The sequence below is a fragment of the Squalius cephalus genome (genome assembly GCF_949319135.1).
Source record: "Squalius cephalus genome assembly, chromosome: 11".
NCBI lineage: Eukaryota > Metazoa > Chordata > Actinopteri > Cypriniformes > Leuciscidae > Squalius > Squalius cephalus.
Genome location: NC_137132.1, coordinates 40,699,343 through 40,722,673, shown reverse-complemented (window position 1 = coordinate 40,722,673; position 23,331 = coordinate 40,699,343). Strand labels below are relative to the sequence as shown.

The 23,331-nt window shown below is 43.7% G+C and overlaps 1 protein-coding gene across 1 annotated transcript; it reads right to left on the bottom strand.

The window, feature by feature from the left end:
- Positions 1-19,026: 19,026 nt before the first annotated feature.
- LOC307167885 (uncharacterized protein) lies at positions 19,027-21,966 on the bottom strand (the record flags this gene model as incomplete). The annotated part of the gene is made up of 2 exons (XM_079887191.1): positions 19,027-19,869; positions 20,064-21,966. The coding sequence occupies 2 exons, from the start codon at positions 21,964-21,966 to the stop codon at positions 19,847-19,849; spliced, it is 1,926 nt and encodes a 641-aa protein (XP_079743317.1). The 3' UTR covers positions 19,027-19,846.
- Positions 21,967-23,331: the final 1,365 nt, after the last annotated feature.

The window sequence follows — 23,331 nt, the reverse complement described above, 5'->3', positions numbered from 1 at the left end:
GTGAGATGTTAGAGAAATCTGGTTGCACTACGCCTGAAACTTAATCATCAACATCTAAACTAAACATTATCATGGTTTAGTTGTATTTTTCTTAAAAATGTTTTTTTTCTTAAAAATGATCTTGTTTAATCGTGTATTCATATTTATCAGGTTTATATTTAGAAATAAGCAAAAAATACATTTATAAAACAAAAAGAACCGGTTAATGGCCTTGTGTCAGAACACAACAGGTTATTCTAACTTTGAAAAGTGTCATACAGTATTTGATTTTGGGTGAAAATCTGGAAAACTACCTTACACATGCAGTGTTTTCGGCAACGTGCCTAAACCGTTGACCCCTGAAGTTCTGACTTCTGAATGCCTCTCATGTGTAGGTTGAAAAATGGTATTTTATTAGCTAAAATCATTGTCTTTATTCATAAATATGTCCTCATGGGTGTAAAATGATCTGTGCCAATGATCTGATTTTAAGAAAGATCATTTCTTATCTTTTATTTACATGGGGCGGGTAAGTCCAAGGAGGCTCCCGTGTTGTTCCGCCATCTTGAAAAAGACCAGAGAGGTACAAAAAGCACTAGCCTAACTCAACACTACTATAGTCAACAACCAAATTATGACTTTTTAAGTATTACATTAAAAAGGCGTCATTGTTATTCTGAATTAAAAAGTTGAAGAAGGCCTCTCATGCGCAGATTCGCTCGGTTGAAAAATGGTATGTTGTCATTAAACATGAACTGTTTATCGCGATGCTCCCCAACAGATATTTTATTCTAATATTACTTATTCTAACCCTACCAGTCCACTAATCCTCTACTAACACTAATGAGAGTTTACTTTACACACTCTGACTCTCACAAGCGAGTTAGTGGACATGCAGGTGCAACACTACTATAGTCAACAACCAAATTATGACTTTAAAAAGGCGTAATTGACAAAAAGTCTAAATGATGACTTAAAAAGTTGAAATTATGACTATGCGTCATAATTATGAGATGAAAAGTTGAAATGATGACGTACTAAATTGAAATTATGATAGATAAAGTATTCCATAGTGAAATTTTCTGAATTCAATATAATTGTATTTGTGAAAATGATTCGGTACCGAATCTTCAAGAAACTGCTTGTTTCTGCAGTTCGTGTAGGCCTCTAAGACTATGAATTACTAAAAATGATCATTGATGAACTTGAATAACTTGAATTTTGTTGGCAATGTAAAAAATTGTCTTCCCATACCGGGAGTCGAACCCGGGCAGCCTGGATGAAAACCAGGAATCCTAACCGCTAGACCATATGGGAGACGTTGATATTTCCCGCGGCAGATTTGAAAGGCTGCACTGCAGGGTACAATATAATGCAGGATCATAGTTATGCCGAGCCACAGGAGAAGTTTTAATTAAATTCAAATTTAATTTATCGGTATGTAAATAAATATCGGGATAGCTTTTCCCAGGTGGAAAGAGGGACGCAGTAGACACCTACTTTCTTCTCGACGGGTAAGTCAAAGGTACGGTCTATTGCTTGGTTGTGTAAATCATTATATAGAACGGTAGAACATGTACGGTAGAACATGTAAGTACATCATAACGGTAGAACATGTACAATTAAACTCGATGAAGCGCTATCAGAAGACATGTTGTCATAGATTCTTGACACATTTACCAAAGTTGAAAAAGCGATTAGATGGGAGAACCGCTAGAGAGCACTATTCGTTTAAATGCAAAATAGAATTTCACCGCTAGATGGGAATCTTTTTAAATCTTTAACAAAAAGGCCTGCAAAATCGAGGAGGTCAAAGGGCATGCTTCCTGCTATAGCTCCCCTACAAAGTCTGTTCATACGGCCACCATCAACAAATGCTAACATTTGAAACTTCTACATGTATTTTGAGTAGATGGCCGGTGGTATATTCTCAGTAAAGGGTTTCACCCTAGTTCGGGAGATACGAGTAAAAATGATCTTATACGATCTTATACTTATACTTTGAATTAAGACGATGTGTGATTTTTACTTTGATTTTCCAAATGATACAACTCTGTCTAAATAAGAGCAATGTAAAGTCCTAGGATTTCTTAAAAAAACATTGTGACAAACTTTGACAACATGTTTCATGTTGTATGTTTGTATGTAACAATCTAAAGTTTTTGGACAGACGCTGCTTAGTAACAATAATACATAAATCTTCTAAGAAGATATGATTTTAATAAAACTTTAAAGATTTGATTTAAACTTTTAAGGTTATGCTTTTAAATGAAATTAGTGTAAACTATGGATGTACTCTGAAACCCAGACTAGATTTACTGCGACATTGTTCGCCGAGACTCATTTTTTTATCTCAGAGTTTATCTCTGGAGGATTTTTGTTTTGTTTTGTTCTGTTTATGACAACTTAAACTATTTGCTTTTTTGGATCAGTGCATAAAGAACTACTTCGCCTCTCTGGAAATGTAAGGTGTTTTTATTTAGCTAAAACTTTGTTTACATTTTATTTATTACATTTTGAAAATGTAGTTTTCTGTGATGGTCGTGTTTAGGTGTGCGGGATAGCTATGGAAAGCCTCCCACCATAAAAATTGAAACCACCAGATGGACAAAAAATGCTGATTGAATCTTTTTCATATAAATGAGATTTAAGACGACCAAGTACAGTTTTTGAACAGACATTGTTTAATAACAATTATACTTTAGGTCACCGTTAAGCAAAAAAATAATTTATATCATACATAAGTACAGATAAATAGAAGATGAGTATGTATTGAAACTTTAAAGATTTAATTTAATTTAATCAATCTTTTAAAATATCTAATGCAAACTTTTTAAGGTTATACTTTTAAATGAGAGAGAGAACCACTCTGTTATTTTGTATTATATTATATTATTTTAGATTATATAATTTATATTATATAAATTATATAAAAGGATAGAATATAAAGAATATAATGTTTTATGTAAGATGGATTTTATTACTTTTGTTTATCTAAAACAATTGGTTTCAGCAGATATTTTTTATATACTTATAAAGAACAGAATGTTTTTTAACTTTAGTTAGTGTGAGATAGACTTCACAGTGTCACTGTTACCTCTGGAAATGGAAGGAGGGGATGTCAGAATGCAGCATAGACACAGAGACACAATCGCGCCGCCGTCGGCCTGCTGACAGACACGAGCGAGGGCCTATGTTTGAGAGACTTTTTTATTAAGACTTTTAATAATGTATTGAATTTAATTTAAAAAACATTTTATAAAGATATCATTTAAACTTTGAAATAAATTTAGCCCTAACACAATGTCTCATTCTGATCGCTGAATAAACCCTAGGAGTCAGAGACGCTGGTGTGAGAGAGAACCACTCTGTGATTTATAGCTCTCAACAGCTTCTTGAACACATAATTTCAAGAGTCGTAACTCTCTAAACATGTGAGATGAATTTTATTCTTTTTACAAGCATTTCAGTAGATTTCTAGCAAGGTATTTATTTTATATTATTTTTGTGAAATTTAAAACATTATTATCACTTTCACCGTGCTCAGGAATGCGAAGGAGCAGAGTCAGGAAAAAAATAGTCTTTTCTATTACAACTGCAATCTCATTCATAGGATGTATGGACATCTATGTGTTATGAAACAAATATTTTTTTAAAAGATATCATTTAAACTTTGAAATCAATTTAGCCCCAACACAGCATTCAAAATGCCTCATCCCATCACTGAATACAACCCTCTGAGTCAGAGACGCTGGTGTGAGAGAGAACCACTCTGTGATTTATGTTTAACACATGCACACACACACACACACACACACACACACACACACACACACACACACACACACACACAGAAACGCACACGGCTCCTTTACTTTTTGACACACATACATTAGACGCGCTATGTTTTGAGAGTGTGAGGTCATTCAGGAATGACTAGATGAATTCAGTTGTGTAAAACAATTTTGAACCCATTCATACATTGCATTTTTGTGGACATCCATGGTAGGACGTACTTTAACTCTCTCTAACATGTAAGATGATTTTTATTTTTAGTTAGATATATTGTATAAGCATTTCATTATATACTTTTAAAGGATAGAATGTTTTTCAACCTTAGTTTAATTGTTTTAGATTATATCATTTATATTATATAAATGATAGAATATAAAGGATAGAATGTTTTATGTAATTTTTATCTAAAACTAAAACAATTGGTTTTAGTAAGCCTTTTTAAATGCTTTTAAAGAACAGTATGTTTTTCAACTTTAGTTTAATTTGCAAGATTTCATTTAAACACTTTTAAAGGATAGAATCTTTTTTCAACTTTAATTATTTTAGTGAGATATTATTGTATATTATTTTTATAAACATTTATATACTTTTAAAAAGAACAGAATGTTTTACATATGAATGTGAAATAACTGAATGTGACATATATGAAATAACTGACCCCATTTATATATACTGTTCAGGAATGTGAAGGCAGGAGGGACCTGCGACTCCGTTTCATACATTGCATTTTTATGGACATCCGTGGTATACTTTACCTCTAACATGTAAGATGATTTTTATTTTTAGCAAGCTTTTTTATTTTATATTCTTTTATTCATCTAAAACTAAAATAATTGGATCAATAAGATATTTATATTATACTTTTAAAGGCATGTTTTCAACTTGTTAGTCTGATATAGACTTCACCGTGTTTCAGATGTCAGAGCTCACAGGAATAATGGGGCGCGCATAGACACACACACACACACACACACACACACACACACACACAGACACGTGTGTTTTACTTTTTGACACACATACATTAGAAGCGCGCTCCTTATGTTTTGAGAGTGTGAGGTCATTCAGGAATGACTAAGTGAATTCAGTTGTGTAAAACAATTTTGAATCCATTCATACATTGCATTTTTTGTGGACATCAATGGTATACTTCAACTTTCTAAAATAAGGTAAGATGATTTTATTCATCTAAAACAATTGGTTTTAGTAAGCTTTTATATTATACACTTAAAAACAACTTTAGCATGATAATTATTATATAATTTATATTATAAATTATATAAAGGATAGGATGTTTATGTAATTTTTATCTAAAATAATTGGTTTTAGTAAGCTTTTTAAACGCTTTTTAAAGGTATGTTTTTCAACTTTAGGTTAATTATTTTTGTGACCCATTCGTATGGACATTGATGTGTTAATTATAACTAAAACTAAATCTAAAACTAACATAATTGGTTTTAGTAAGCTTTTTATTTTTTATTCTTGTATTCATCTAAAATAATTGGATCAGTGAGATTATTTTGTGTGACATACGCTTCTCACTTTCACTGTGGAGGGGGCGCAGGCACAAGGCACAATAACCACACACATATAATGGGACAAAGTTCAAACAACCGGCAAAAACATCTGTTCTGTTAATATAACTAAAACTACCCGTCAAAATTATGATTTAGTCCTAGCTAGGTCATAGTTCAAAACTAACTGTCAAATAACATGATCGATAGGCTAGCAGGGTCAATAGGTCAATCCCATGACCTCATACCAGGAAGTTCACCCATCAATCATAAAGGTCACCAGAAGTTCAACCTGTCACAAAGGTCAAAGGTCAAAGTCGTAAATCATTTTGACACAAGCCGTCCCATAATCACTACTTGTGTGCGAGAGAGTGTGAGTGTGTGTGCAAGAGAGTGTGACCACAAGAGGGAGACAGAGAAAGAGGAAAAGAACCAGGATCATGACAGTCATGAGTTATCAGAACAGTTACTTAAAAAACCTGCTTTTGTTTGTATAATATTAAAGCTGTTTTATGCATAAAATGTCTAGAAATTAAAGCAAAACAAAAAACAACTTTCAATTAAATCATTTACGTGAATACATTTCTTGTGAAGTAAAAAATTCCATTTGAATGGTTTAATTAAATTGTTATAACCAATTATTTGAAATGTAATGATTTAAGCAAAACTTTCTTCAAAGGTTAAACCAAACTTTTATTTTGACGGGGTTACCAATCACCACCTACCCATCATGTTTCTCACTTGGAGTATGAGAGAAAGGTCATTTATTTAGACCTGTGAGTCTCTCTGTGTTTTATGATATGATATGATAGTTTTTCTCAAATGAAGCTAAAATGCTGCTGAAGTGACTCTGAGAGCGGCTGTGTTGACGAAGTGCATTAATGTCCACATATAGCCAGTGTGTGTGTGTGCATTAATGTCCTCATATAGGCTGAAAACATCCCGAGTGTCAAGCGTGCCTCAGTGTGTGTGTGTGTGTGTGGTAAATGAAACAGCGTGCCTGTGCCATTCATTCACAGAGACGCACAGAACATGCATGATTCCTATTTAAATAGTCTTTCTGCGGGTTAATATTGACAGACACTGGTCTATATCGCTATTTTATTTAAGTTTACTGAGCTACTTTTCTTCTAAAGGTAACCACCGGAAGTGCGAGTACACTGCTTTATTTATTTCTTAATTTAAAAAAAAGTAATTGATAAAATTTCTTGTGAAGTAAATATTTACCTCACAAAAGTACTTCATACTTCAGACATTACATTAATAAATAAATAAATAAATTCTTGTTAAGTATAAAGTAAAAAAAAACAAAAAACAAATGAGTAATTCTCTTTTTGAAGTAAAAAAAAAGAAAAAAAAGAGGACTTTTACTCAGTGCCTGACAGGACAGTTCATTTTACAATAAATGTTGTCACTGACTTTAAATAAATAAATACATTAGATTAATAAATGAATTCATTGATAACATTTCTTGTGACATTAATATTTACCTAAAAAAAGAGAGAGAACTATCCTGTCAAGCAGTGGAGAAAAGGCCTCTAACAGTACAGGTTTTTATTTTATTTTTTACTTGGAAATGTTTTTGTTTTAGTTTTTTTGTTGTTTTGTTATTGTTTTCTTTTTGAAATGTTAATACATTATTGAAGTAAAACGTTCCTCAGAAAACAGATTCCCCTGTCAGAGACTGTCCTATCAGGGTACAACTTACATTATTGTCTTAAATAAATCCATTTAGTAGTAGTAGTAGTAGTGGTAGTAGTGATACTTTATTGATCCTTTGCAGGAAATTATATTGTCACGGCAGCTTTAACACTAAAAAAAAAAAAAAAAAAAAAATAAAATACCAAGACAACACCACATTTAACAGAACAGATTACTTCTAACCAATCTACAGTTAAACAACAAATAATAATAATAATGATAATACCTGTATAGAATATTCAATAAGAGATGCATATTCAGTACAGAATATTCAATAACAGAAATTAATATAGAATATTCAGTAACATGTGAATATTCATAACACATTAAACATTCTGATGGCCGCTGGTACAAAGGACTTCCTGATACGTTCAGACTTGCACTTTGTTGCAATCAATCTATGGCTGAAAGTGCTCTTGTTGATCACCCCAAGAGCATGGATTGGATGTGAGGAATTGTCCATAATTGATTTTAGCTTAGAGAGTATCCTTTTCTCAGCCACATGCTGGATCATATCAAATTCAGTCCCCACAACCGAGCCTGCTTTCTTTATCAATTTGTTGACTCGATTTAGATCTCCCATGCGAGCACCCTCTCCCCAGCACACCACAGCAAAGAACAGTGCACTTGCCACCACTGTCTGATAGACGTTGCACAGTAGAGGACGGCAGATGTTAAATGACCTCAGCCTTTTTAGAAAATAAAGTCGGCTTTGACCCTTCTTATACACTGTCTCCATGTGGCTCTTCCAGTCCAGCTTATCATCAAGCTGTACGCCGAGATATCTGTGACTGGAGACTATCTCCACTTCACTGCCCTGGATGGCGATTGGGATTAACGGTGTCTTCTTCCTCCTCCTAAAATCCACAACCATCTCCTTTGTTTTTGAGATGTTAAGTTGGAGATGGTTGTGGTCACTCCAACCCACAAACTCCTTAATAGTTCTCCTGTACTCCTTCTCCTCACCTCCTTTAATTAGGCCAACAACGATCGTATCGTCTGAAAATTTCTGGAGGAAGCAACTGCCACTATTGTACTGGAAGTCTGCTGTATAGATAGTAAACAGTAACGGGGCCAGCACGGTTCCTTGCGGCACCCCCGTATTACTCAGAATAGTGTTAGAGACACTATTCTGCAGACGCACGTACTGTGGTCTACTGGATAAATAGTTCATACACCATTGGACCAATGATGAATCCAGCTGCATCCTCCTCATCTTCTCACACAGCAGTCGGGGCTGGATCGTATTGAAGGCGCTCGAGAAGTCAAAAAATGTGAGCCTCACGGATGCATCAGGAATGTCCAGATGTGCATAGGTTCTTTGTAGCATGTAAATAAGAGCATCATCCACACCCATGTTGGACTGGTATGCAAACTGCAACGGATCCACATAATTTGACATACTGGCCTTGATGTAAAAAAGGACCTGTCTCTCGAACGTCTTCATGATATGGGAAGTGAGTGCTACAGGTCTGTAATCATTATGGTTAGATGGATATCTCTTCTTTGGAATTGGAATCAAACAAGATGTTTTCCACAATTTCGGGACCTTTTGTAGGTGCAGGCTTAGGTTAAATAGGTATGTAAAAATACCACTCAACTGGGTAGAACATGTCCTCAACAGTCTGGGCCCAATATCATCAGGCCCCACTGCCTTCCCCGGCTTCAGACGGTCCAGTTCACCCTTGACCTGAGATTGATGTAGCACCGTCGGTGGGGTTACAGTTGGAGAGAAGATGGGGGAGAGAAAGATATTTTGGGAGGTGATGTCGCCGATGGGAGAATGGGGGGATGATGTCATGGATGGGATGAGTGAGGGAAGGGAAACACCAGGCAGCAGCAGACCAGGTGTGGCGGGCTGATGTGGCATTGGGTTATCAAATCTATTAAAGAATCTGTTCAGATCATCAGCCAGGTTCTGGTCACCATCAAGTAGCGTACCCCCCTTCTGCTTCATACCTGTGATCTTCCTCATGCCAGCCCAGACCTGCTTCACTCCATCCTGCTGCAATTGTTGTTCTAATTTGCACCTGTATGCTTCCTTCCCCTCCTTAATCTTCACCCTCAGTACTCTTTGGATTTCTTTAACCTTTTCCCTATCACCCTCTCTGAAAGCCTTTTTCTTTTCATTTAACAGTACCTTCAGACTGCTAGTTACCCATGGTTTATTATTTGGGAAACAGCGAATTTCTCTGGAGGGCATGATGTCATCATTACAGAATTTAATGTAATGGGTGATGCATTCTGTTAATCCATCAATGTCATCCCTATAATCCTCACAGAAAACATCCCAGCATGTTGATTCAAAACAGCACATTAGGGCTTCTTCTCTCTCCGGAGACCAGTATTTTAGTGTTCTGTTAATAACAGGCTGCCTCTTAACAACTGCCGTGTAGGAAGGAGAGAGATGTACCATATCATGGTCGGATCGGCCAAGAGGGGGCAGTGCAACACATTTGTATGCATTTTTCACATTAGCATACAGAAGGTCCAAGATCTTATCTCCCCGTGTTGTACAATCAACAAACTGCTTAAATGTGGGCAGGGTCTTAGAAAGTGATACATGGTTATAATCACCAGAAAGAAAAATGAACGCATCTGTGTACTTCGCCTGGAGTCGCGCAACAACAGAATGCACTATGTCACAGGCCACTTCCGCATTGGCAGATGGAGGGATATAAACAACAACGGCGATCACCACAGTGAACTCCCTCGGCAGGTAATAAGGTCTTAAACTAACTGCCAATAGTTCAATGTCCTTATTACATATCTGTTCTTTAATAGTAGCATGATTGGGATTACACCACTTGTTATTGATAAGCAAAATAAGCCCCCCTCCTTTATGCTTACCGCTCGATTCGGCGTTCCTATCCGCTCGTATCGTCCTGAAGCCGGTAAAGCTGGTCAAGAGATCAGGGGATATTGTCCGTCAGCCACGACTCGGTCAGACATATAAGACTGCTCTCCTGATATATTTTCTGGCTCCTGACAAGAGTCTCTAGTTCTTCGAGCTTGTTAGTCAAACAGCAAACATTTCCCATGGTGATAGATGGCAGGGCTGGTTTAAAGGTTTCTTTCCATACTCTTTCTCTACTCTTCTTATTTCTCTTCACCCCAGCTCTAATTCCGCGGTGTCTCCTCCGTAATATTTCCTTTGGGATATCATGTTTAATCCCGAATTTTGAACCTTGTACCAGGTCTAGTAGTTCTCGCCGGGTATATACAAAAGCAGGTGCCTCTCGGCTAATGTTACAGTCCTCTGCCCGCATAAACTTTTCCGATATCAAGTCCTCCATAACAATCAATTGATTAATTTATCCTCATGAATCCGACGCTAAAAATAATAAAAAAATTAAAAAATTAAAAACACTTAAAAGCACTTTAAAAAGACACTTAAAACACAATACTACACACAGCTGCACGCTACAGGCTGCCAACTCATCGGCGCCACCGGCGCACGCATCACCGGATTTTGATATAATTAATTGTTGAAATAACTTCATTTATTGTTAAAGTCAACAATTATACGCTCTACATCTGTCCATCTGACCTCTTGAATCTGCAGTTGTGTGGATCTGTCTCTGAGTCCTCCTGCGCGAGCTTTAACGGACTCTGATTCTGCACACGTTTTGATATTTAGGGGTTCAAGCACTCATTGCTGAAACTCTAGTGTTATTGCTAATTTTCCCATGATGCACGTGAAAGATGATGCGCGGCGACTGGCCACTTGGTGGCGCTATAACTGTTAAAAGGTGCCAAAATGATGTATTCCTATGGTAAATCCCATGAAATGGCTGATCCCTCTTCCTGCCGGATTTGCACACAACCTCACGAAACCGTGCGTTATGGTAATTCATAATGTAGATTACTGTTTAAAAGTTGATGTTTAGGGTTAGGCCTATATACAATAGGTACATTGCGTTTCAATTTTACTCAAGACAATTTAATAAACGCTTCAGGGACTGAACTTCAGCATTTTAATCTTTGGTAAAAGTTAACTTAAAGTCTGCGCAACAAGAAATTCCATCCTATCTACTTTCTAAATGAGTGTAATGGATCTATTGTGAACAATTCACACATGCATATGTTTTCCCCTTTTTAATTTAGGTATTTGTCAGGGTTCTGTCACTTCGGTCTAGTTAATCCTCTTGGTTTTGTGACAGCTCTGACACTCCTGGTTTTGTCTCGTCTCTGTGTGAGTGCGCGGTCTCGAGCGCGCTTAGGCCGTGCACTTGTCTACGTGCCTTGTTATATGTGCGGGGCATGGTGTTTGGATCCCGACACGTCTGTCTAGTTAGGTTTCGGCTCTGTGTCGGGATTCGGACATCAATGCTCCGAGTGTTTGTTTTCTTTTGTGAGCGCACGGAATGAGCTTTCGCTTGTTCTCGTGCGCGCTGTCTTGTCACGCGAGCGTGCACAGTTCTCGTGCGCGCTGTCTTGTCACGCGAGCGCGCGCGGTTTCGAGTTCGCTCAAGCCGCGCGCTCTTCTGTCTGCGTGTGTTTTTTCTTGTCTTGTGCTTGTTTTTCACTGGCTGTGTGTTCTCTTACGAGAGGTTCTCTCGTATTGCGTAGTTACTACGCTACGGGAAAGCCTTTCTTTCTCGAGATACTGAAGCCAAAAATTATCCTTAATTTTTATAATCTTGTCAACGCAGTGCGGCAGCCTGCAGACCTAGGGCAGGCTTACTAGCGTGCCCATTGGCTGCCCTGCGGCAACTGCAGCAGCCTACCGCTGAGCCCTTGGCGTGACGTCACGACCAATGAGCGCGCTTGGCGCGCTTAATGCGTCACAGCCCGCGAAAAGGGGTGTGGCTTAGCGTATAAAAGCGGGGCTCGGAGGCTGCTTCTCTGATTTCTGTCTTTTCAGCGAAGCTCTACGCATCGCTGCTCTCTGAGGAAGCCGCCGTCGAAACAAGCGACCAGCACGCCGAGGATCTCAGCCTGAGGACGCCGGCCGCCTTCGCCGCCTTCAGCTTTCCCTGCCTGCTTCGCTATCCGGCGAATATATCCTTTTACTGCTCTGTGTTGTATGTGTTTGTGTGTTCGCCCCGCGACACACTTTGCATCTAAAAGAGCGCGAGGCGTTGTTGCAAATGCCTCGCTCATCCTGTGGCTCGTGCAGAGCCGCGCTCAGCGACGGAGACCGCCACGTGATCTGCGCTCTCTGCCTGGGTTTCGACCACGCAGCCCGCGCCCTTCACGGGCGGCTGCGAACAGTGTGAGGACTTGCCGATGTCGACCCTGCGGGCTCGACTCGCCATGTTTCACGATCCTCCACCTTCTCCGGCTGCCTCTTCCGGGCCGCGTAAGAAAAAACGCCGCTCTCAAAGGCCTTCCGAGCCGGTGGTTATAGCTGAGCGCTCGCCGGAGCCCCTCCCGCGAGCCTCGCTCTCTCCTTCTCCCCCGCCCTTCACCGACGCGCAGCGGCCGGCCTCTGCCCGCACTGCCGTCGCATCAGGGGGTGAAGCAGACCAGCTGGTTACTCCCCTCTGTCAAGCCGCGCAAACGGCGCCGCTCACAAGGGATGTCAGAACGGACGGTCACGGGCTATAGCTTCCTTTACGTTACAAGGAAGCTACCCCCCCCCCGGATGACGCACGCCCTCTCCCCCTCTGTTCGAGCCGCGCAAGGCGCCGCTCACAAGGGATGTCAGAAGTAGACGGTCACGGGCTGGCTTCCTTTACGTTATAAGAAAGCTACCCCGCGTCTCGGTCGCGCGCGTCACTCTCCGGCCACCTCCGTTTCTCACACATTTCTCAGTCCCCTCCTAGCTCAGGCGACTAGAAATATCTATATTGCAGTAAACGAGCCTGTTGTTATACACGCACGCCTGCAAACAAACGATGTCACAGCACATAATGACATCTTCCCGCTCTCTCTCCCTTTGTTCGAGCCGCGCAACTGCGCCGTTCTCAAGGGATATCAGAGCGGACGTCACGAGCACCGGCGAAAGGAGGAAGAGAGAGTGATTTCGTCCCGCTTAGGCCGGACTTCCTCCAATCCTCGCATATTTCTCAGTCCCCTCTAAGTTCAGGCGGCTGGAAATACTAATACTGCAGTAAACGAGCCTGTTTTAATACACGCGCGCCTGCAAACAAACGCTCGGTCATATGCTCGCACTGACTGGAAGCTCATGTGTGCCCCTGTGGCTCAGTGGCAGAACATTAGGCTTCCGCACCAGAGATCCGTGTTCGAATCCGGCTCTGGCAGCAGAAAAACTTTTTTCTGCTTGCTTCTCCGAGTTCGCGGCCAGCTTTCTTACATACAGAAAGCAAACCCGCATCTCACGGGATACATATTTCTCAGTCCCCTCTAAGCTCAGGCGGCTGGAAATACTAATACTGCAGTAAACGAGCCTGTTTTAATACACGCGCGCCTGCAAACAAACGCTCGGTCATATGCTCGCACTGACTGGAAGCTCATGTGTGCCCCTGTGGCTCAGTGGCAGAACATTAGGCTTCCGCACCAGAGATCCGTGTTCGAATCCGGCTCTGGCAGCAGAAAAACTTTTTTTCTGCTTGCTTCTCCGAGCTCGCGGCCAGCTTTCTTACATACAGAAAGCAAACCCGCGTCTCACGGGTTAAATATTTCTCAGTCCCCTCTAAGTTCAGGCGGCTGGAAATACTAATGCTGCAGTAAACGGGCCTGTTTTAATACACGCGCGCCTGCAAACAAACGCCGAAACACGACGCTCGGTCATATGCTCGCACCAACTGGAAGCTCATGTGTGCCCCTGTGGCTCAGTGGCAGAATATTACGCTTCTGCACTGGAGAACCGTGTTCAAATCCGGCTCTGGCGGCAGAAAAATATTTTTTTCTGCTGGCTTCTCCGAGCTCGCGGCCAGCTTTCTTACATTCAGAAAGCGAACCCGCATCTCACAGGATGGTGCTTGAGTATTTATGAGCGTCTAAACATATGAGCCATCAAAGCATTTGCTCTATAACGCCGATGGTGTTACAAGTGTAGAAAATGTGCCCACTCCCATGTGCTCACTGCTACACACAAAACACGGTCTCCCCGGTAACGCTCACAGAGCGCACTCTCATAAAGCGGACACATGCCGCTTGAGTACTAAGTGTAGTAAATGTGCCCACAACTCTGTGCTCACACCTAGCTGCTGCCCGCTCTATCACACAGTTACCCGGGTTGCAGATCCTCTAAAGCTCACAAACATTCCGGCTCTGGCCGAAGGTGTCATAAGTGTAGAAAATGTGCCCACTCCCATGTGCTCACTGCTTCACACAAACATGGTCCCCATGGTAACGCGCATAGAGCGCTCTCTCATAAAGCGGACACAAGCCGCTCGAGTACTAAGTGTAGTAAATGTGCCCACAACTTTGTGCTCACACCTACCCGCTGCTCGCTCTGCCATTCAGTTACCTCGGGTCGCACACCCTCTAAGCTCCCAAACACTGGCCGTGTCATAAGTGTAAACTCTGCGCCCGCTCACGTGCACGCGCACTCACTTTTAGACATTACAATCCCCACGCCGCTTTCGCGCCAGGGGTGTTTGTCAGCAAATCGCGCTCCATCCTCTGGGACCGAGCTACCGAACGCTGTACAGCCGGCCACTACTGTTTACCAGCCCCCGTGTTCGAGCACCAGCGGCGCGCACGCCGCTCCATCCTCTCTGATACAGGTTCCCCAATCCCGCGCAGCGCGGCGATCTGAACCCAGAGACCATTCGACCCCTAGCTATGCATGCGGAAGCATGGGAAGCTATTCAGGGCGCGTCAGAATGGGTGCTGAGTACTATAAAACACGGCTATTCGCTTCAATTCGCTCGTCGCCCTCCGCGCTTTCAAGCACAGACGGAGACGAAAGTGAGTTCAGAAGCTGCGCACCTGCTTCAAGCTGAAATAGCGAAGCTGCTGCGCAAAAGGGCTATAGAACAGGTTCATCCTTCTCTGAGCGAGTCGAGCTTTTACAGCCGCTACTTCCTCGTACCCAAGAAGGACGGAGCGTTAAGACCTATTTTAGATCTGAGACATCTGAACAAAGCCCTCATGAGACGGCCGTTCAAAATGATCACAACCAGAAAAATCCTCGCGCAGATTCGCCCAGGAGACTGGTTTATCTCTCTCGATCTAAAAGACGCATATTTTCAGATCCAGATAACTCCCCGTCACAGGCCATTCTTGAGATTCGCCTTCAACGGTTGAGTATATCAGTACACAATCCTGCCCTTCGGCCTGTCTTTGGCACCCCGTACATTACGAAATGCATGGACACGGCTCTCGCTCCCCTGAGAAAACAGGGAATGCGAATACTGAATTATCTGGATGATTGGCTTATTCTAGCGCTGTCAGAGACGGAACTTGTGTCTCACAGAACAGCGCTTCTCAGCCATCTGGAGGATCTGGGTCTCTCGGTCACTGGACCAAGAGCTCGCTATCGCCCCGTCAGTCAATTTCCTTCTTGGAATAGAACTGGACTCGGTGGCTATGACGGCCAGACTGTCGGAGCAGCGCGCGCGCCGCATCCGCCTCCTCGCCGCATCCCTCCAAATAGGCAGCCGGGTTCCGCTGAGGACATTCCAGCGTATCCTGGGGCATATTGCCTCAGCTGCAGCAGCGCTCCAGCTGGGCTTACTGCGCATGCGCCCGCTTCAACGCTGGCTGAAAGCGCGCGTGCCCCACCGAGCCTGGGCGGCCGGCGGCTTGCGAGTCAAAGTGAATCAGAGCTGCATTTCAGCCCTGCAGCCCTGGCTGGCAGCCGTATGGTATCACACAGGAGTGTCTATGGGAGTGATTTCACACCGGAAAGTTGTCTCGACAGACGCTTCCAACCTAGGTTGGGGAGCGCTCTTCGAAGGCAGACCGGTCTATGGCCGCTGGTCAGACCAGGAGAATCTCCTACACATAAACTGTCTAGAGATGCTCGCGGTCGAGAAAGCGCTCAAACACTTCCTCCCATTCCTCCACGGTCACCATGTTCTAGTCCGCACGGACAATACATCGGTAGTGGCCTATGTGAATCGCCAGGGCGGTGTCAGATCAAAGACGCTCTGCACCCTGGCGGAACGCCTCCTCGTGTGGGCTCAGCACTCTGCGCTCGCTGAGAGCCGCGCATGTGCCTGGCCACCTGAACGAGGGCCCCGACAGACTGTCCAGGGACAACGTTCCCCCTGGGGAGTGGTCTCTACACCCCCAAACAGTCCAGTCACTGTGGCGCCGTTTCGGCAAAGCGAAAGTCGACCTTTTTGCGTCAAAAGACAACGCTCATTGCCCAGAGTTCTTCTCGAAGAACGAGGACGCGCTGGCCCAGACCTGGCCCAGCGGCCCGCTGTATGCTTTTCCCCCGGTCTCTCTGCTGCCTCAGGTCATCAAGAGAATCAGGGAAGCGCGCCACACAGTGCTCCTCTTAGCCCCATACTGGGAGAACCAAGCTTGGTTCCCGGATCTAATACAGCTGGCAGACTCAGCCCCCTGGCCGATACCGGTGAAGAGAGACCTTCTCTCTCAAGCCCGCGGCTCGATATGGCATCCCCATCCAGAGCGCTGTCTCTGCATGCGTGGAGCCTCAACGATTACACGCTGATCTGCCAGACGGGGTCATGAACACGATCATACAATCTAGAGCCCCCTCTACGAGGCGGCTCTACATGTCGAAATGGTCAGTGTTTAACAGATGGTGCACTGCTAAGGGGCTCGATCCACAGACATGTGGGGTATCGCGAGTACTGTGTTTCCTTCAAGAGTTACTGGACGCGGGCAGGTCCCCCTCCACGCTCAAAGTCTATGTCACGGCCATTTCAGCGCTCTCTGTTCAGAGCTGGGCCGCGCATTAGGAAGGAACGAGTTCGTCATCCGCTTCCTTAGAGGAGCCAGGAGGATGAACCCCCCGCGACCCCCCTCGGTTCCTATGTGGGATCTTTCACTGGTCTTGGAGGCCCTGAAAGCGCATCCCTTCGAACCCTTGGAAACTGTGGATATGAAATACCTCACGCTCAAAACCGTTTTTCTGATAGCACTGTCTTCAGTCAAACGAGTGGTGGAACAGCTCTTTGTTTCGTTTGGCGGGCGCACCAAGGGTCTCGCCGCCTCGAAACACAGCCTGTCCAGATGGATAGTGGACGCTATTGCTGCTGCTTATGCGTCTAAAGACCTGCAGTGCCCATTGGGCATTCAAGCTCACTCCACCAGAGGCATGGCCTCGTCGTGGGCGTGGTCCAGCGGGATTCCCATTCATGACATTTGTGCAGCGGCAGGCTGGGCCTCCCCCTCCACATTTGTTAGGTTTTACAACCTGGATGTTCCCGCCTTGCAGGCGAAAGTGTTATCAGTCTAAGTCTCGCGTATGCCAGCCCACTATCTGTGCGCGGGCTACGTTGTGTGATTTAGCTCTACTGGTTGAGCTGCACTATACAGGGAATTGTCAGTTCGGACCGGCCGTGCCGCTCCTAACCCCCTAGTGTGTGCTTATGTACGGCGCTAGCCCTCTGTGGGCCGCCCGGCTCTCTGCTATCACGTTCCCCGGGCTCTCCCTGGGACTCATTCAGTGGATGCTGGGCGCGCACGGCGTTGACAAGGGTGTTCCCGTAGCGTAGTAACTACGCAATACGAGAGAACCTCTCGTAAGAGAACGTTTCGGTTACTAACGTAACCTCTGTTCTCTCTAGAAGAGGGAACGAGTATTGCGTAGCCCGCCGTGCTCGCGCCACGAGCTCATTCGCTTCATGCGACAGAAACCAGAGAAGCAGCCTCCGAGCCCCGCTTTTATACGCTAAGCCACACCCCTTTTCGCGGGCTGTGACGCATTAAGCGCGCCAAGCGCGCTCATTGGTCGTGACGTCACGCCAAGGGCTCAGCGGTAGGCTGCTGCAGTTGCCGCAGGGCAGCCAATGGGCACGCTAGTAAGCCTGCCCTAGGTCTGCAGGCTGCCGCACTGCGTTGACAAGATTATAAAAATTAAGGATAATTTTTGGCTTCAGTATCTCGAGAAAGAAAGGCTTTCCCGTAGCGTAGTAACTACGCAATACTCGTTCCCTCTTCTAGAGAGAACAGAGGTTACGTTAGTAACCGAAACGTTTTCATATTGTCGTGTTTTGTGAACACGTGGCTTATGAGTTTTCACTAGCTGCGTGTTCATGTCTCGTTTTGTGTTCTAGTCCTGTTTGTTGTGAGCACATGGCTTGTCATGCGTTTCCTTGTGCCATGTGCTCTCCTGTCAATTGTCTAGCCCCTCCCATCTTGTTACCTGATTATTAGTTCATTTCCCCACCTGTCCTCCCTCGTTACCTGCTTTGTTTGCTCTCCCTATTTATTCTCCTTGTGTCTTCAGTCCTGGGACCCGTTCTTCGTACGTCGCTAACTCACTTAGCTGGATTTGGTTGTTGGCGATTTGGCATGATCTTGGATTGTTTGGTTCTTCAACGCTCATCCTGGACTTGCTGTCATAGCAACAGGTGCGCAAACTTAAACCTGCTCGGGAGCAGCTTATTTCCTGTTAACAGGATTGGATCCCGGCTTCATAAGCGGAGCTGATACGGAAAGTCCAGTGCAGCGCGATAGTGCACTTTCTGAGAGATATATTTTTTTCTCGTGACTCGTGAAATTGTCGTTTTTTGTCGCTTTTAGGTTTAAAAAACAGTTTTAGGTTTTTTTGTGGAATTTCCAAGCCACTGTTTTTAAAGCATTTTTTTTTTTTTTTTTTTTTTGGTATCATAATTTATGAACATCATGCAATCATGACCATTCCGATTACAGATATGCCACTCAGGCTTCACTAACGTGATTGGTATCATAGGCTATACCATAGACTGCCATCAAGACCTCAATGAAGGGGATTATGTGAACAGAAAGGGGGTTCACAATGTAAATGTGCAGCCCAGTTACTATTGTGATTCTTAATATTTACATTTACATTTACATTTACATTTATTCATTTAGCAGACGCTTTTATCCAAAGCGACTTACAAATGAGAACAATAGAAGCAGTTAAACTAGCAGTAGGACAACAAAATGCAAGTGCTATGACCCTTCTCAGTTTAAATAAACGCATTTTTTTTTTTTTTTTTTTTTTTTTTTTTTTTTTAATAGAACAGAATAGAGTAGTAGAGAGAAAGTGTTAGTATTACTGGATCAAGTGCTGTCGAAAAAGAAGTGTCTTCAGCCGTTTCTTAAAAGTGGCTATGGACTCAGCCGCTCTGGTTGAGTTCGGCAGATCATTCCACCAGCAGGGAACAGTCATGGTAAAGGTCCGAGAAAGAGATTTTGTGCCTCTTTGAGATGGCACCACAAGACGCCGTTCACTTGCAGAGCGCAAGTTCCTGGAAGGCACATAAGTCTGAAGTAAAGAGTTAAAGTAAAAGGGAGCAGAACCAGTGGTTGTTCTGTAGGCAAACGTCAGTGACTTGAATTTGATGCGAGCGGCAACTGGCAACCAGTGCAGTTTTGTGAGGAGAGGAGTGACATGTGCCCTTTTCGGCTCGTTAAAGACCACTCTAGCTGCGGCGTTCTGGATCAGTTGCAGAGGTTTGACTGTGCAAGCTGGAAGACCAGCCAGGAGAGCGTTGCAATAGTCAAGTCTGGATAAAACAAGCGCTTGGACAAGGAGTTGAGTAGCATGTTCTGATAGGAAGGGTCTGATCCTCCTAATGTTGTACAAGGCAAATCTACATGACCGGGCAGTTCTTGCAATGTGGTCTGTGAAGTTCAATTGATCATCAATTACCACACCAAGGTTCCTGGCTGATCTAGATGGAGTTATGGATGACGAGTCTAGCTGAATGGTGAAGTTGTGGTGAAGTGTTGGGTTGGCCGGGACCACGAGTAGCTCTGTCTTCGCAAGGTTTAGTTGAAGGTGGTGGTCCTTCATCCAGCCAGAAATGTCTGTCAGGCAGGCTGAGATACGATCAGCTACCGTCGGATCGTCGGGCTGGAATGAGAGGTAGAGTTGTGTGTCATCAGCGTAGCAGTGATAGGAAAAACCATGTTTCTGAATCACAGATCCTAGTGATGTCATGTAGATGGAGAAGAGAAGTGGTCCAAGCACTGAGCCCTGAGGCACTCCAGTAGCTAGATGTTGTGTCTTAGACACCTCACCCCTCCACGAAACCCTAAAGGACCTACCTGAGAGGTATGACTTGAACCATTGGAGTGCGGTTCCCGAGATGCCCTTCGTCTTTAGGATTGACAGGAGGATCTGGTGGTTAACTGTGTCAAAGGCAGCAGACAGATCCAGCAGGATGAGAACTGAGGATTTGGAGGCTGCTCTTGCCAGTCTCAGAGCTTCAATTACTGAGAGCAGGGCCGTCTCAGTTGAGTGTCCGCTTTTGAAACCAGATTGATTGTTGTCCAAGAGGTTGTTCTGTGTAAGGAAGGAAGAGATCTGGTTGAAAACAACTCGCTCAAGTGTTTTCGCGACGAATGGAAGGAGAGATACTGGTCTGTAATTCTCCAGATGTGCTGGATTTAGAGTGGGTTTCTTAAGCAGTGGGGTTACACGAGCCTGCTTAAATGCTGTGGGAAAGGTACCAGTGTGAAGAGAGGTGTTTATGATGTGTGTGAGTGTGGGTACAACTGAGGATGAAATGGCTTGAAGTAGGTTAGTGGGAATAGGATCAAGCGGACAGGTGGTAGGGCGATTGGAAAGGAGGAGATTGGAGACTTCTGTCTCTGAGAGTAGAGAGAAGGAGGGTAGAGAGTGCGTGTTAGCTGGAAAAGTGTGTGTGTCAATTTGTGGATTGCTAAATTGGCCGCTGATGGAGGTTGTTTTATTTATAAAGAATGTAGCAAAATCGTCAGCATTTAGTGTTGATGAAGGAGGAGGAGGAGGAGGGTTGAGAAGAGAGGAGAAGGTTTTGAAAAGCATGCGAGAGTCTGAAGAATTGTTAATTTTGTTGTGATAGTAAGTCATTTTAGCAGTAGAGATATTATCAGAGAAGGAAGAGAGGAGGGACTGATAAAGACCAAGATCAGTAGGATCTTTTGATTTGCGCCACTTCCTCTCTGCACCCCTAAGTTTCGAACGATGTTCCCGGAGAACATCAGATAACCAGGGGGCAGAGGGTGTGGCGCGGGCTGGCCTGGAGGAAAGGGGGCAGAAGGTGTCCAAGCAGGATGTTAAAGTGGAGAAAAGATTATCAGTTGCACTGTTAGTATCTAGTGTTGAAAGCTGATCAGGTGGAGGAAGTGTGGATGAGACCAGAGAGGATAGACGAGAGGGTGAGAGTGAGCGTAGGTTTCGCCGAAAAGTGACCTGTGGAGGAGTGTGTGTTGTGTTCCGTGGCAGGTTGATGTTGAGAGTGAGGAGGAAGTGATCTGAGGTGTGCAGTGGAGTGACCAGTGTATGGTCAGTGGAGCAGTAGCGTGTGTAGATAAGGTCCAATATATTACCTGATCTGTGAGTAGTCGCAGTAGATACTCGCTTGAGGTCAAATGAGGCAAGCAGAGTGTGGAAATCAGCAGCCTGAGGTTTTTCTAGGTGGATGTTGAAGTCTCCAAGAACAACGAGAGGAGTACCATCCTCAGGGAAGGACGAGAGTAGCACATCAAGCTCTTCCAAGAAACTGCCGAGCTGCCCTGGGGGACGATATACAACTACAAAATGGATATTAATAGGGCTAGTGATAGTAATTGAATGTGATTCAAAAGAGCTGTTGTCACACAGAGTTAGTAAATGATCAAATTTCCAATCGTTTGAGATGAGCAGACCAGTACCACCACCCCTTCCAGTCAGGCGAGGGGTGTGTGAGAAAGTGAATTTAGTGGAGAGGGCAGCTGGTGTGGCAGTGTCCTGTGGTCTGATCCAGGTCTCAGTCAGGGCCAGTAGACTGAGACCCAAATGACTAGAAATAGATGTAATGAAATCAGCTTTGTTTACAGCGGACTGGCAATTCCAGAGACCAATAGGAAAAGAGAATATAGTACTAGAAGACACCGGAAAAGTACGCAGGTTGTTAGGATTGGACTGCCTCTGACGTGTGACATTTGATTTACGTGTGTTAGTAATAGTAGGGATTTGAAAACACATAGTGTAAGGTCACAAACAAATAGATCAGATGAAAAAGTTGTGTAGACGAGAAAGTAAAGGAATAAATAGGGAAAATTAATACTCAAGTGCCTTGTTGGTGTCCTTGCTCGGTGGAGTCGCACAGGTAGAGTCGTTGGTCTTTACACTCTTCGGTCTTAACACGATGAGGGCTTCACACGAGGGCTGCCGCGACCGCTGCCGCGGTGCACTAACCAATTTTATACACACCTAATACCTCTTTATTGAATACAGCAGGTCCCGCCCTCCTGTTTAGTCAAGCGAAACTAACCAGTCACGACGCACAAACAAAGTCACACGTGCGTTTTTACCATAGTAAAAACACGGTAAAACACACTTCCTAGCAACACAGCCGCGCTAAAATCTACTGGGAAAAGTAAACACTCACAGACTGCTGATCTCTCCTGTTGTTCGACTGCTTCTTCTGATAAGTACTAGCAGTTTCTTAGAATAAATACTTTAACTGGCTTAGGTCCCGCCCTCCTGTTTAGTCAAGCGAAACTAACCAGTCACGACGCACAAACAAAGTCACACGTGCGTTTTTACCATAGTAAAAACACGGTAAAACACACTTCCTAGCAACACAGCCGCGCTAAAATCTACTGGGAAAAGTAAACACTCACAGACTGCTGATCTCTCCTGTTGTTCGACTGCTTCTTCTGATAAGTACTAGCAGTTTCTTAGAATAAATACTTTAACTGGCTTAGGTCCCGCCCTCCTGTTTAGTCAAGCGAAACTAACCAGTCACGACGCACAAACAAAGTCACACGTGCGTTTTTACCATAGTAAAAACACGGTAAAACACACTTCCTAGCAACACAGCCGCGCTAAAATCTACTGGGAAAAGTAAACACTCACAGACTGCTGATCTCTCCTGTTGTTCGACTGCTTCTTCTGATAAGTACTAGCAGTTTCTTAGAATAAATACTTTAACTGGCTTAGGTCCCGCCCTCCTGTTTAGTCAAGCGAAACTAACCAGTCACGACGCACAAACAAAGTCACACGTGCGTTTTTACCATAGTAAAAACACGGTAAAACACACTTCCTAGCAACACAGCCGCGCTAAAATCTACTGGGAAAAGTAAACACTCACAGACTGCTGATCTCTCCTGTTGTTCGACTGCTTCTTCTGATAAGTACTAGCAGTTTCTTAGAATAAATACTTTAACTGGCTTAGGTCCCGCCCTCCTGTTTAGTCCAGATTAGTAATGTTGTAACGCTCAGCCTAGATTATAGGTGATAATACACAAATAAAACTTTACGGTCTTGACCCTTCTTAAATGTTATGTCTGAATGTTTAGCAAAAAGAACTCACGGAGAACATCCATTCAGTTAAACCCAAAGTGT